Genomic DNA, 15,849 nt, shown 5'->3' with positions numbered 1-15,849 from the left:
TGTTGTTGTTGTTTGCCTCATCACTTGAGGAGGTCACATGATGAATGAGAATTCGAATTCGAATTCAATTTGTTTATCCACCTACCACTGCCACAGCCACAGCCACAGCCACTGTCTCTGTATTATAATTGAAATAAATGTGGAAAATACACAGCCACATATCTATCTCTATCTCTATCTCTATCTTTATTTGTTGTTTGCTTTGGCTGTGCATCGATTTTCATTTAACGTTTCGTTTGCCACCTGCTCTCTGCTCTCTGTCCCGAATGTGAATTTAATTTGGCTAATTAAAATGACCAAAACCAAACCCAAACCCAAACCCAAACCCAAACCCATCTTTAACTGGGGGCTCAATACCCAAATAGAGACATAGACGTGTGGCACTCCCCGAAAGAATTGCTGGCTTGGATTGTTGCATGTTTTCTGCTCATTTGGTTGCCCCAGACTGTTTTCCCAGTATTTCCCTCCAGAGTGGCTTCTCCTTCTCCTCCTCCTCCTCCTCCTCCAGGGTGGTCTTTTCGACTTTTTGGCTAATTTGTTGAACAAATTTATATATTTTTATGGACGGACGGACGAACGTTCGACCCTCGCGAGCTCTCATTAATTAGGAAATTCTTTTGCGCCTGCTTTTCCGATTTATTGTTTTCGTTCTCCACACACATTCTTCTGTGTAAACATATACCCGATGGGCGGCAGCGAGGGGCGGGGCAGAAGTATCTTATATCTCGTATAAATTGGCCAAAAAACAAACTGCAAAATTTTCATGCTAGCAAGAGAAAAGGCGAAAAATTGTTCATTTTTCATTGAATGCCCTGTAAAATTAGGGGTTGTATGATTTCTGGAAAAGGTTTGTAAGAAGAACCACCTATGAAAAAGAAGGGACCCCCTTTGGGTCGATAAATCTTAGGTTCCTGAAGAAAAGGTCTCTTTCTCGTGAAATTTAACGACAGAATCCCCTCAAATGCAACTCTGAATAATTAGGAATTACCTTCTTCTGGTTCGGCTTCCATTTCTTGTTCCATTCTTATATTTTTTATGTTTATTCCAAACGAATCTCTCCCCCAATCCAAAGACGCCTTGTCCCCCAGTTTGCAGGGTATTCCGTATTCGTTTCCCAACGGCTTACTTTGATTTCCTTCTTGGCACATGCTTCCCAGTGCTTGCGTTTCGCCATTTCCAGCGAGAGATGGCGAACAATTTCCGAGATACATTTTTAAAGGCGCCATAAAAGTCGAAATGATGACAATGTCAATGTCTTGCCCCCGCTGCCGTTACTGCTGCTGCTGTTGTGGCATGTGCTACTGACCTCCAGCCGGGGCCATAAAATCCGACATCTACGACACAGACCCCAAAGACAGAGATACAAAGATACAGATACAAAATGATACACAGAGATACAAATACGGAATGATACAAACACAGAGCACAGCCACGGATGGGAGGAGAATGATATATTGAAACTGAAATTAAATGTGTGTGTGTGTGTGTGTGTGTGCGTGTGTGTGTGCGGTGGGCGCCGCAGAATCAATTATAATTCTCGCGCGCGCAAAAAAACAAAAAAAAAACATTCACTTTTATGGTGGCGTATACTTGATGTCGCTCGTTTGTCCGGTCGTTGTTTGATTTTCCCATATTTGTTCTTGTTTTTCCTCTCGTTTTGTGTTTTTATTTCATGTTTAATTATTAACAATTGGTAGGGGGTATCCGGTGGGGAGGGGAGGGGAGGGGGGGGGGGGGGGAAGGCTTGGGGGATTGGGCGCGAAATTCGTCTCACTGCAACTTCCGGTATTCTCATTTCATTTATCATTTGTCAGGCGGCTGACATCAGTTTTTCCCTTGCCCCTGCCCCAATCATTCTCTCAGAATCCCATTGACGATTCTTAATTCTCTCTCTCTCTCTCTCGCTGGCTCTACTTTCTCTCCCTATCTCCCTCGCTGGCTCTCCTTTCTCTCTCTCTCTTTCTTTTGTTTCCATGAATTAAATTTAAATTGAAATTTTGCGGCTTTCGAATGTGTGTGGGGGGCGGGCGGGGGTGTCTATAGCGTGTGGATTTTTCATCAATGCACTCACAACTTTTGTGCCTTCCCCCAACCATTGATGCTCTTTTGATACCCTAGAAGAGAGGGTCATATGCTTCTGAGAGGGTTTTTACCAAGAGCTCAAAGACTCTTCGATTCGGATCAAAATGTAGAGCAGATTCGATCAATTTCTAGGTATTCCTCAGTTCTAAAGATACATCTTTTGCAGCCACAAATTATATTCGTCTGTTCTCTCTTTGGAAGGTATCAAACACTTCGTTTGCCTTAAAGTCTGCCCTTCTGAAATTTTATTTTAATTTTTTTGTTTGAGGCCCATCCATCGGCTTGTGGCTTGGGCGTTCCATGGCGTGCCTGTCGCATCGGCTTTCGGATAATCTTTATCAATTTGTGCCACTGACAGTGGCACTGCCTCTTCTGTGTGCCACTTGCCACTTGCCTCCATTTCTGTCTGTCTTTTATTGCCTTTTATTTATGGACAATGGGCAGCGTTATTTAAGCAAATATGGCGACAATACACAAGCCATTCTTCAAGTAGAAGTGGAAGTGGAAGTGGAATTGGGTGTGGGCGTGGGGGTGTGGGGGCGTGGGCTGTTGCTATTTTTCATTCGAAACTGAAATTGAAACCGCAATGTGGTCGCAGAGACTGGTCTCTGAGTGACTCCCTCAAGTGCCATCACAGATTGAGATTGTAGTTTTTGTGGCCATTTCTTTCTCGGAATTCCGTTGATAATGTTTCAATTAAATATTGGTTTTCTTATGGGGGGAGAATGTATGTATTTTAAGGGGTTCTCTGAAGCATAATCTATGATTTTCATAGGCTTTTGGTGACTTTAAAGGAAGTTTCTTAGGAAAGGAAGTATTTTTGGTGTTTTTGACTTTTTTGGAAGAGGTTTTCATCCTCCTAAACCACAAAATACCACAAATTTTGTTCAACGATACGGATTTCGAGCGATGTGCTGTTTGAAAATGATCTGAAACGACCCCAAAAGCAATTCTTAGTAAAGAAATTCTTCTGGAATTTCGAATTTGGAAAGTTTTCCCTTGGGAAGTTTAATTTTTAAGAGGTTTTTCTTCATAGTTGTACTTTTGAGAGCTGTTCTTTCGGTTTGTTTCGTTTCTTAGAGCTTCTCTTTTAGGATATTTCGCTCTCAAGAGCTAAATTTTTCACGAAATTTCACTGTGTGTGTTTTTGGGGAAATTTCCAAGGTTTCTTTGTGGGAATTTCAGTTTCGAAAGCCCTTTACCCTTGGGTACTGTCCCTCCAGGAGTCTCCTGAAATTCTTAATTTTGTTTTCTCGACTTCTTCAGAATTATCTCCGATTTATCCCCCATTCATTTGCATTCAGATTGCATTTAATCTTTCTTGTATATCCGTTCCTCTCTTTCCCTGCGCTAAATCTCTCTCAAAATAAATGACGAATTCTGCTGGCAAATTCCATGGGAATACATTACCCCCCCAGAAAGTAAATGACCTTGTTGCCCCAACCACCCCCATAAATTCATCTTAATTTATCAAACGGGATCTCCCGCCCCCGCCGTTCTCGAATTTTGATGCACAAAAAGCGTTTACCCCAAAAACAACAACAATTTTGTGATTCTTTTGACATAATTATGAAACAATTTTAATTGGTTTTTCTTTTGCCATTTTCCCGTTTTCCCGGTGTGTGGTCCGATTGTCAGTGATTCTTTTGTGATATTTAAAAAATTAAAATTTGAAACAACAACCGCACAAAACCGCAACAAAAGCACAATCAATGATATGAACATTGAATATTGAATGAAATTCAAAACTGAAACAAAAATACAAGCAAAAATTCAACAACCAAATGCCGAAGCGAGTGAAATCATCGAAAATCGAGCAAATTTTCCACAATCAAAGCCCAAAGATAGGAGGAGACAGAGAGAAAGAGAAGCCAATGGAAATCAAATCGAAGAGTCCCCAAGACAAGGAAACCAAACAAATATCAAGTGATAATCAATAAAAAAAAAAAACAAATAGCTATAGAAAAACTATTGAGAACTCAAGAACCTACGAACAACAACAACAACAACAACAACAACAACAACAACAACAACAACAACAACAACAAACAAATAATAGTACTCGAATGGAACCCCATATATAGATGTATACAACAAACCAACAGATCATATAACCGAAGGGATCCCAATCTATGGGACTAACAACAACACCATATAAGACCAATTAAAAACCAAAGCAAAATCAAATAAATCTATAAGAATATTGTGATAAAAGTAAAGTGTAAATCAAAGAGAAATAGTGAAAGATAGAGGCGAACAGCTACTCAGAAATAAGTTTTTTGTTTTTTTTTTTTTCTTTTTTTTTTTTTTTTTGATTGTGGATGATATGATAAGAGGGGACCCCGTGCTAATAAATACGAGTATACCGTAGTATATATTTATATATTTCATGAGGCTTATTGCATAAATTGCCGTTAACCGGTGCGAACCGTTAACCGTTAGTGCGGCTAAGTGTGATAAGGTCCGACGCAAAGGCCTCATAAACACAGATTGTGTGTTGAATAATACATACATGCGTGCGTAGAGAGAGAGAGAGCGAAACACCAATTAGAAAGAGACAACAGCAGCAACACGAGACAGAACAGAACAGAAGATAGAAGACGGCACAAAAACGAGACAGAGAGAGAGAGAGAGAGAGAGACTGAGGAGGAGAGGACCTGCCTGCCTGCCGGCCTACCGGCCTGCCTGCAATATTCATTCAACTCAAATCCCGATGTCGTTCACTCATCCAAGACTACAACAACACCAATAAAGGAGGATAGCAGAAGAAGAAGGAGGCTGCCAGCAGTGGAGCGGAGGACACAAAAAGCGAAGGCACCTTGAAGGCGACATCAAAGCCACGCTGATGATGGGCTACATCATGGGTTGTGCTTGTTTCAAAGGTAATGGATATCATCATACGATTACGAATACGAATACGAATACGAATACGAGCTTAAGGATGTGAATACTCGTATATGTGGTATTCGTTATGGGTGTGAATATGCTGTGAATGAGCGTGTGAATAAGTTTCACTAGTGTACTTGAATGGTTTATATGCCCATTCAAAGGTGTCATTTGGTGGCATGTGGCAGCACTCCAACAATGTAAGATCTTCTGGGTAAAAAAAAGTGTAGAAAAAAGAGGATATTTATGGGAAACTTTTCTATTGGGTTTCAAGGAACATCTAGAAAGATCTTTGCGGAAATGTCTCCAACGGAGGGCGAGGTGTTCCCCCAGAAATTCCCATTATAGGGGCTAAAACTGGTTGTATCTTTATAAGAGTTACTGAGGGTATAATCTGTTCGATACACTCTCCGATGGCGTTGCTCTCATCTGCCCAGCCGACCGACCCTCCGCCTGCCTCACCGCCTGCTCCTCCGCCTGCTCTTCCGCCTGCTCCTCCGCCTGCTCCTCCGCCTGCACCTCCGCCTGCCGCTCCTCCAGCCCCTCTGCCTGCCTCACCGCCTGCACCTCCATCTGTCCCTCTACCTGCCCCACCACCTGCCCCTCTGCCTGCTCCTCGCCCACTCGCATTCGTTGCTTCCTTCCGCTCATTAGGCACCTCTCTCAACGCAGTGCGCTTTGGGGCTGATGCTGATGCTGGTCTCCTTTTCCACTTGCTCCCTTCCGCTCCCTTCCGCTCCCCTCCGCTCCCCTCCGCTCCCTTCCTCCTGCTGTTCTCGCGTTTTCTTTCGTATTCCTGTTTTGTGCCGTCTTTCTATGCACGCATTTTCGCATTTTTCTATGCAACGTCATAGACGACGTCACGGCGAGGGCAGCGAAGAGGCAAGATGATGGCGAGAGCGTGAGATCCTGCGCAAGGCGAGAGCGCGCTCTCCCACTTGTCTCTCATTCTATGTCATACTCTGTCATTCTCTGTTATGGTTGAGCATTTTTTTATGGCAACTTTTTCTTGCTGTTGTTGTCATTGCATTTTCCCTGCTGCTGCTGCTGCCGCTGCCGCTGCCGCTGCCGCTGCCACTTTTCCCCAACTTGTATTTGTTTTTCTTTTGATTTTTTGGGTGTTGTTTTTTCCTGCTGGTTTTCCTTCCTGTGTGTTGTTTTTTGTGTGAATTATTCCGATAGATACAATGATACAAACGTCCGTTTCGAGTGCAATGTGATTTTGATTTTGATGTTGCCTTTTGCACTTTCCATGCCTGTTTCCATGCCTGTTTCCATGCTGCTGTTGTTGCTGTTTTGTGGATAAAATGATTCAGTCCTTGAGTCCTGCTTGTTTATCTTTCAACAGGATATGCACACGTGGCATTTTGAGAGCGAGGTGAATGGCAGTGGGGGAGGGGGAAAGGGAAGGTGAAAGGGAATGGGAAGGGGAATGGGAATGGGAGTACTCTTTTCATTCGTGTGGAAATGATGATTTGTTATGTGGCCTTTGAGGCGGAACAACTGCAGATCTGTTTGGGGTTCCTTTCGCTTCTGTGTGTGTGTGTGTGTGTGTGCTTTAAACATTTCTTCATGGACTCCACATCTTTGAGATGCGTCTTAAAGAATTTCCTCTGTGTCTCTGTGTGGGAATTTGCTTTGCAGATGGAGAAGGAGAATTTCTCTGTGCCCCATCCTGGGCCACATCCCCAAACGCCCGCTCATTCTCTGTCACCGGATTCTCTATGGCTCCGGGCTTCACGTGTGTGCCGCCCCCTTGCCTCCTCCTCCTCCTCCTCCTCGAAGCTCTTCGTTTGGCTTGCATTCCATAAGCCACAAAGCACTTAACCCTTTCCTCTTTCTCTACCTCTACCACTACCTCCTTCTCCCTGGCTTCTCCCTGGGTTCTCCCTGGCTTCTCCCTGGCTTCTCCCTGGCTTCTCCCTGGCTTCTCCCTGGCTTCTCCCTGGCTTCCCCCTGGCTTCTCCCTGGCTTCTCCCTGGCTTCTCCCTGGCTTCTCCCTGGCTCCTCCCTGGCTCCTCCCTGGCTCCTGCCTGGCTTCTCCCTGTCTCCTCCCTGGCTTCTCCCTCTGTTCCCTCTTACACTCCTCGTCCTCTGCTGTTCCTCTATGATGCCCTGCCTCTTGAACTCGTGGCACGCACGTTGCAACACTATAACCTTTCACATTTATGCATTTTCCTCCGCTTACAACCGACGGCTGTCGTGGCACATGCCCCGCACTACTGCTCCACTGCTCGACCTGCTCGCCAGCTTCATTTCTCTCTCCCTTTCTCTGTCTCTATGTGTCCCTCTCTCTTTCCCACCAGATAGTTAGTTTTATTCAATTTTTTGCGCTATTTTTACTGATGCAATTTTCCTTAGCGACACGGAAGCAAGGAAATTGAGACAACCCAACCAGAGAGAGAGAGAGAGAGAAAGAGAGAGACATAGAGAGGGAGGGAGAAAGGGAGGAGGAGTGAGAGTGCAGTGGAGGATGCCTAAGTGCTTGGCCCATTAAAGTATGCAATCATTTTGCGGTTAGTTGACCTTTTCCTTGCCTCCCCGAAACAGGGAGTGCTGCTCCACCTCTTCCTTATCTTTCCGCCCCTCACCACTCTTAGCCCCCCACCCCTGCCCACCCCACCCTTTAAACCACTTGGCGCCAAGCCTTTGCCTTTGCCTTTGCCTTCAGCTGAAACCATTTCTTGACAAGATTAACGAGTCTTCAGGAGTCCTTAAACTATAACGACCTTCTGCCCTGTCCCCCTCCGCGCCCCTGCATACACATTTCCCCTGTGAAATTGGATACCAATTTTCCCCACCATTTTCCTCTACTCTCCTCAAATCTTTCATCTTTGACATTCTCCCCTCAAAATATATATTCTGCGTTGTGTTTTTTTTTCATTCATAAACAAATTAGTGGCATTTGCTGTTGCTGTTGCTTCTAACGTACATCCATGCCGCATGCCACATGCCACATGCCGCACACAATTAAAAGGGGAAAACACATGCAGCCACGCCCACCAGCCCAATACAGTTCCGCCCCCCTTTTCCGAGATGCCTTCGCTTAGAGAAGCTTCGTATAAATAAATAAATAAATAAATAAACAAGCGTTTAATTGAACCGGAAATTATTTGTGGGTGTGTGGATAGAAGGGAGGTAGGCTTCCTCCTCCCCCCTCCCTGTTCCTCTGTGCGAGTGTGTGTGTGTGGGTGTTCTTATTGAAATTCGCGCTGTTCATTTTTATTTAGTCTGCCTGTTCTACGAGTCTCATGGCTCTCTGCTTTGCGTTTTGGCTCTCGAAACTTGTTTGTCCCGTGCGGGCAGAGAGTGGTAGAGGGGTGCTTGGGGGGTGGGGGGGGTGGTTGGGTGGCCAAGATTACATGCCAGTTAGCTGTTGGCCTGCTCGCATGCTCGCTTCGTGTTTGCTTTACTCTTTACGGGGAGAGAACCCATTGAGCACATACAAGTATATATACTTAAATTAGTTTGTCTGATTAGTTTATAGTTACCCCTTATACCCCTTCCCCCGCCCATTTGGAAGACAGAGATAGTGGTAGGGTATTAATCTATACGTTTATTACACAATTTCCTTAGATTGTTGCCGTTTTCACGTTCCTTGGTTGCATTTCATCGTTCCTTTCGTTGTGGATTCAGTCTTTTTTCGTGATTTTGTTTTTCAAGTGTTCTTTCAAGTTCTTCCGGAATAGTTTGGTTACGGTTTTGCTGTAGAGTGTTCCCATTCCATGGTTCCCCTATAGTTTCCCTTCATTCTTTATTTTCAGAGCTGTATTCCAATGTTTCTTCTCGCTGTTCCTTTTATTGTTTCGTCTCAGGGTTTACTGTCATTGTTTCTTCCCATTGTTCCGTTCATTGTTGATGTTGAACGTTTCATTCCATTGTTTCCATCTGTCATTTCTACAGTTGAGTGGCTTTCTTGGCTTTCCTCTACGCAATAGTGTTTTTCATTGATTCCATTCCATTCATTCCTTTGCTCTGTTCCCAAGTTATCCTCTAATTCATTTCCATGTTTCTTCCGCAAAGTTTCTTTCCAGAATTCCTTGCCATCGGTAGTTTCTTTCCATTTCAATGAATTCTTAATATTTCGTATCCATCCTTCCAGCACAGTTTTCTTTCTTGAAGTTCCTACAAATTGCCTTCTTAGCGGCTTCCCATAGACTTTATTCGCGCCTTAAAGGCTTTAACTATCCAATAATTCATCCCGAGTCCCCTTCAAAGTTGGTTCCTTGCTAGAGCATCCATTCGTCTTCTATTCCCTGACCAAAAACCACTTTATTCTCCATATTATATGCCCCATTTCCCCACATTAATATGCAACCTCTCGCATTAGCGTGATACTTCCACTGCAGTGCACGAGTGTGTGGGTGTTTTCGGCATTTGTATCTGTGTGTGTGTGCGTCCGTGTGTGGCCATAAATTACCGTTGACATTTGGTTGCATGTTGTGCACGCCCTTCCGCTGTCATTGCCACGCCCACTTGTTGGCGCCACCCAAAAACCAGCGATACATATCATATAATCATCGGGAGTGGAATCGGAATTGGATTGCCACAAAGGCGGTGAAATTTTGGTAAAGGATCGCCCTAGTTCCCTCCAGAATGTCCTCCCGCCTGGTGGTGGCCCTCAATCGCACGGTCGTCGAGTATTTCCGAAAGACGAGCCTCAATGGATTCGGTTTGCTGTACTTCATCCGGAGACGTCGTGTGCAGCGCATCTTTTGGTTCTCCTTCATCTGCTGCGGCCTGATCTTTGCGGGCTATTCGGTATTCGCCATGATACTGGAACTGCTGGACAACTCCACGATAACAGATCTATCCGAGCGGGATTTGGGGGAGAAAGGGGCGTTGACGTTGCCATCGTTGGCGATTTGCAGTGGCCATAGATTTAGTAAAAGAAAGATGCAGGACTACACGCAGATGCTGGCCAATTCCAGTGGAAAACCATTGGGTTTCTGGTGGCAAAAGATACATCTACTGTCGGGCTACACGGATCCCATGTCTGTGGACCCCGAAGAAGCCAAGGAGCTGCAAGAGTCTCTGGGATTTAGAGATGTACGCTCCCAGTTGATGGATCTATCGACCCCCTGTGTTTCCCTGATCCTAAAATGTCAGCAGAATCGTGTGACCATCAATTGTTCAGAGATATTCCAGCTTCGAGCCACTAATCACGGCCACTGCTGTGTCTTAAGGGACGCGAATATCACGGGAGAGCTGTCGCTGTCGTTGGACACCTCCCAAGAAGATGAATTTCCAATGGAGAAGAGCAGTTTTCCCGGTTTCCGTTTGCATATTTCCAGTTGGTTGGGCCGCATAACCATCGGCGGGGGGGAAAAGTCCCTGGTGGAAGTGAACGCCATGGAGCTGGGGGCCAATTCGGAGCTACGCGACTATCCCCTGGACAGACGTGACTGTTACTTCCCGCACGAGGGTGACGGCAGGGAGAAGTGCCTGCAGGATTGCCGGATTAGGGCCTCTCTAATGAATTGTCACTGTGTGCCGTATCCGTTCGAGAGAGAGGCGAAATTAAAGCAAAAGTCTTGTACGCTAGAGGACATTGCCTGCCTGCAAATGGTTGCGGGTAAGACGGAGGCTTCCCAGTATCTTTTTTCGCCCTCTCTTTATGTATCTTTTCCCCTCTGTGTTGTGTAGTAAATTGGTCGCCGAACCAGTGTCCGCAGTGCCTGCCGCTCTGCAATCAAATGTTGTACAGTCTGCACAAAAGCCTGCTCGGACGTATGCATCCCTTTCGGAGTACTCTTCTGCTGCGCTTCGGGGACCCTCGCTGGAGGATCTACTCGCAGGACAAACACTATCATTGGTATCAGATTCTGTGTACGCGAAAATGAAAATGTCCTCGGACACCAGAGGTTTTCCCTTTTAATTGGAGGCTTTCCTTTCCAGCAAATATTGGCGGTGTCTTGGGCATTTGCATTGGCTGTTCGCTCATCAGTGGCTTCGAGTTGATTTACTTTATGGTCTTTCGGTTCTGGTCACACTTTCGGCACGACCCATCGAATGTATCTGTAGCCTAAATGGTACGAGTATCTGTAACTAAGGAAATAATAAATGACACACATTCGCATGTATGATTTTAAGGAGGACTAAGAGGGATGTGCGCCGCCATGTGCCGATGATCATCAAGGTTGAGTGGTCTACAGGGCCTGCTTGGTGGGGCATCGGGCATGGGGCATGGGGCATGGGGCATGGGGCATGGGGGTGCTTGATGACAACTGAACAACAGAGAAAACTGTCTCTCTCTTTCTCTCTCTGTCTCTGTGTGTCTCTTGTACCTTTCTTAAGGGCACTTCAGTGCGTGTGTGTGTGTGTGTGTGTCGTATTGATTTTCTTTTTCTTAGACACGGCGCACAAAACTTTTTTTTGTCTTTCAACTGAAAATCTAATATTATTTTTTTCTTTTTCTTTGCAGGTGAGTTTCCTCCTCGCAAAAACCTGTGGGTTTTTTCTTATATATTTTTTTGAGTGAGTAAAAATCTTGAAAATATCAAATTTTTGACTTGATTCCATTAACAGAGGCACTTAACAGTCTGTTAACGGGTAGGAAAAGCTTTGCAAAAGCTCTCCCAAGGTTCGCAACTTTGCTAAATTAAGCTCGCGGCGGGCAAAAAGCTCGCCGGGAAAGCTTTGCTTTGAATTTCGCAGTTGAACAGTTTGAAAATGATTTTTAATGCTTTTGCTTTTTCTTTTTTTTGGTTTTATTTTTTTTATGCCCACAAATCATTTACAATCGATTGAAACCTAACAAAAAAGGGAAATCTTTGAATGGATTTTCTTTGAAATTTATTACACACATACGAGATATTCCATATGCCACATCATGGGGGTCTAAAAAAGTGCAATCTAAGCAGCTAGGCTCCTAGGCTATTAAATAGACCTACTGGGTGGCCTGGGTGGCCATCCAGCGTGGCAGGATGTGTGCGCGAAGGACGAATGTCTCCATTAATTTTAAAACCGCCAACTTATCTCAGGCCGGCCGCGTCATGGCTCCTAAGTGATTTTCCTCAAGCCAGAGCACTGCTTCGCTGATTTACCGCCCATGAGGGAAGATGGTGGTGGGGGGATAATGATATCCACTCCACTCCACTGCATAGTCTATAGATTCCCATAGGCAAGGACATGCCGGACGTCCTTCACCTTCGCGTGAGACAGAGGCTCTCGCACACACATCTCACTTTTCATACACCAAAAACGAAGAAGAAGAAGAGGTAGAAATGAAGCAGCAGCAGCACAAAAAATGTATACATAAATATCTCTCTGAGGAAAGAAGGACCAACCTTTGGCAGACATTCCTTTTAAAGTATTCCGTATGTGGCTTCGCTTCGCTTCGCCCTGACATTATTCCATACATACTCGTGTATTCTTTTTTGCCCCGGCTGATGAGCTGCTGATCAAAGGCATTCCTGTGCCCTCGCACGGCCATAAAAGGACATCGTTTTGAGGGTCGGCGGGCGTGCCACGAAAATTGAATTCGTCCTTTGGCTAATATGTGTCGTCTTACAGTCAATCGGAATAGTTTTCACTTTGTCAGGGTCGATTGGTAGATGGTTTTAAATGAGCAAAAAGGTGGGGTCTTTGGTTTAAAGGGAGATTCTAGACGCAAATGCTTTAAAGGGGGGAAAGAAACGAATAACGTAAAATCTTTAAGTGTAAGCCCTTCCAATGTTACATTTTAATATCTCGTAGACCACGTGAATATCAATTAAATGAATATCAACTAAATATAATTAAATTAAATTCATTTGCATAGAAAACCCTTGAAATATCAATGCAAAAACATATATTGCTGTGAAACTTTTGCTTTTAGCCTTATATTTCCTATTTTCCGAAGGAAAAGGAAGCCTTCAAACTAGCCTGTAAAGCCCTAAAAGCATACGAAAGTACCAACCCATTGAATGCCGATATTAAAAAACCTAAATGTGGTCTGACTTCCACTGATAAACGCGAACCACACTTAAAGAAAGAAAAAACCGCAGAAATTTCGATCATTTTTGCCCTAAAATTCGCTCACTCTGCACTGCTTGAACTGCTGAAAGCTCTGCGGATGCTTCTTCTCTACTGCTTAGCCACTTTAAACCCTCCAACTGCTTATTTTCCACTGCTTGCACACATTGAACTGCTTCTGTGGCCTGCCTAAAAGTGCACCCACTTTTTTTTTCCGTTTGCTGTTGTGCTGCATTGAGTCGCATGGCTCTATCGAATATTGTCGACTCCGATTCCGATCGGATGCCATGCCACGCGCCTCATGCCTCACTCGGGCATAGAATTTTCCCAAAAAAAAAAACGAACCGCAATGCCAAGCTCCTCGTCTCATTTGCATAATTCTAATATGGAACATTTTTGGCCAATTCCCTTTCCCCGTCCAGTGTCCACCCACACACACACACACACACACACACACAGGACACTGAGGACACACGTAGTAGTCACATTTCGGGTCCTGAAGCCTAGAACGAGATTTGCATAAATAAATGTTGTAGTTGTTGCTTCGAGCAGCTCCTGCCTGAGAGCTCCTGCTGTTATGGACTGTCCTTTCGTCCGTCCTTTTCGCCTGTCAACGTAAATTACGGCCATTTGATTTCGGGGCAATTACAACGCATTTTTGTGCAACAATCTCTCGTTCTTTGTGCCACATTGTGCCATCCCCCCCTTTTTGATTTATATTCCCTTCTTTTTTTGTGTGTGTGGGGGGGAGGGGAGGTGAAGGTGGGGGCAATTTCAATTTCAGTTTTGCAACATTCGACATGTCGTTGAGAAAGTTAATTATGAGGCGGATTATCCTTGGACTTGTCTGCAGTGTCCTCCCGTCCTGTCGTCCTGTCTCCTGCTCTTTCTTTTTTGACTATTTACTGCCCCAGTAGTATTTTGTGTGTTGCATATCTCTCTTTCTGTCTGTCTGCAGGACTTCCGTTGTTTGTCGCCGGAATCCATTGTTCCGTCTGTGAGCGAATGTTTGTGTGTTGGTGAGTGCCTGCGTCTGGTCAGGCGAAGGTTGCAACATTGTGGCACCACCAACCAACCGAGAAGGTAGACAACCTTGGCCATGACAAGGACTTAGTTTATTTTTATTTTTATTTTCTGCTTTTGTGCTTTGCTTTCTTGAGGTTTTCGTGGGTATTTTTCAAGATTTTTTCTGCTGTGGTTTTCCCCGTCTAGATTTGCATGCCATTTTCCCTTTTTCCCTTTTTCCCTTTTCCCATTTCCTTTTTTCTTGATTATCATTTGTTTTCGTTAAGCCCCGAAATGTCCAAGCGGCTAAGGAGCCACAGAGCCAACAAGTTGTGGCAGCTCATAAAAATGAATTACTTGCGGGCGCCCCCGCCTTCCGCTCCCACTCCCAAGGATACTTTCCACTTGCTCATAGTTTATCCAAAGCTTTTGCCTGGAGGATAGATTCCGGGAATAACCATAGCTCCCCGGGATGATATATATTTATTTATGATTTGCGACCGTATTCAAGTGACTTTTGAAAGAGAAAGCCATAATGCCTGAAGGAGGGAGAAGTTTTCTGTGATTTTTGGAGATACAGTTCGAGGTTTTACCTGGAAATAAACTATGAAAACATTTCTCGGAATGCTAGAGTACACTGATATCTTGTATCCTTTGTTGTCCTTGGATCCTAAATTCCAAATAATTTCACATTAATTTGCAATCAATTGAGAAGGCAAAGAGCGTGCCTGTATTTGCCTCTTACATGCATGGATTTGCTTCTTTTGATTTACATGATTTACTTATACTCTCGCTAACAGATTTTCCGCTTCGAGCCCTCCCTCATCACGGGCTTTGCTTTGCACCCACGCAAAAATTCCGAATTTCTTGGGGCTTCCTCTCTTCCCTGAGACACTTTTTGCCCCAAACTGAAGCGGATTTTCTTCGTTCCAGGGCCAGGAGGCCTGTCAATACTCCACCGTTCGTACCTTTTGACCATTGTATGAGTCCCCTGCAAAGTCTTATGCAAATGCCCTCCCTCTCGATGACGGACCCTCCGGGGATCCGATTGAGGAACGGACTGCCATTGCGATGGTAAAGCGGGTCCATTCAATCAAACGTTGACAGTGCCGCCTGCCTTGTGGCAGTCATCCACATCATCCGCATCATCCGTTGACGTTGTCATTGTCATTCGTAATCGGGTAGGGCGGGGGGCGGAGTCTGTTAAAGCGATTTTATTTATGCAACGGCATGTGCTCGAAAGAAGCTCAGCTTTCCGTTTTTTTGGGGCGTCCCACGGCCCTGTTTCTTAACCAAATTTCGAATGCAAATTTTTGCACGTGCCACGGACCTTCCCCCTGCCGGCTTCTTGGCGTCTTGGTGTGGGCGTGGCAAAGAAAATCCTTCCTTTGGCTGCATTTAATTATTAAAATTTAATTTGGCCAATTCGTTGGCGCTCTCTGCTCTCTGCTCTTTGCACCCACGCTCTCTCAGCACAAAGAAGATTTCTCAAACTCTGCTCGGTCTCCCTCTCCCTCTCCCTCTCTCTGTGTGAGGCTTATGAATATTATGAGGGCATACGCCCCGTTAGCCCGGCTTAAACTAGCTGAAAATTGCAGAGGACACCAGCTTTTCCACCTCGGGGCAGGCTTTTGTCTTTCGTTTGTTGGCAAACAACCTGTTTGCATCCTTGAAAAAAAAAGGATACTATCACAAATTATGGAACTAAAATAGTTTTTCCCCCCAAGAAAGGGAGATGGGGGGGCGAGGGGTAGAAAGTGTGCTAACTCATCCGAGGACCCGCAGACAATTGTTTATTCCTGTTGCTTCCCCCCCCAGCAACACTCTCCCCCCCCCATTCGCTCCAGCTTTTGCTCTGTTTGTGGATAAATTTTTGATAACTTGCGTCACTTGCATTTTAAATGGAACAAAAACTGTCGA

General features: G+C 44.8%; 2 protein-coding genes across 2 annotated transcripts in view; both read left to right on the top strand.

Moving 5' to 3' along the window:
• Positions 1-15,849, top strand: part of LOC6601946 (neurogenic protein mastermind) — an 87,616-nt gene that overhangs the window by 28,229 nt on the left and 43,538 nt on the right. The gene's annotated exons all lie outside the window — the stretch shown is intronic.
• LOC6603866 (sodium channel protein Nach) lies at positions 9,565-10,997 on the top strand. Its single transcript, XM_002028787.1, has 3 exons — positions 9,565-10,543; positions 10,615-10,797; positions 10,867-10,997. The coding sequence occupies exons 1-3, from the start codon at positions 9,565-9,567 to the stop codon at positions 10,995-10,997; spliced, it is 1,293 nt and encodes a 430-aa protein (XP_002028823.1).

This window comes from Drosophila persimilis, unplaced genomic scaffold (assembly GCF_003286085.1).
Source record: "Drosophila persimilis strain 14011-0111.01,24,50 unplaced genomic scaffold, DperRS2 tig00000900-arrow-arrow-pilon, whole genome shotgun sequence".
Classification (NCBI taxonomy): Eukaryota; Metazoa; Arthropoda; class Insecta; order Diptera; family Drosophilidae; genus Drosophila; species Drosophila persimilis.
Note: the sequence above shows the minus strand (reverse complement) of the source record. Positions and strands in the feature narration are given on the sequence as shown.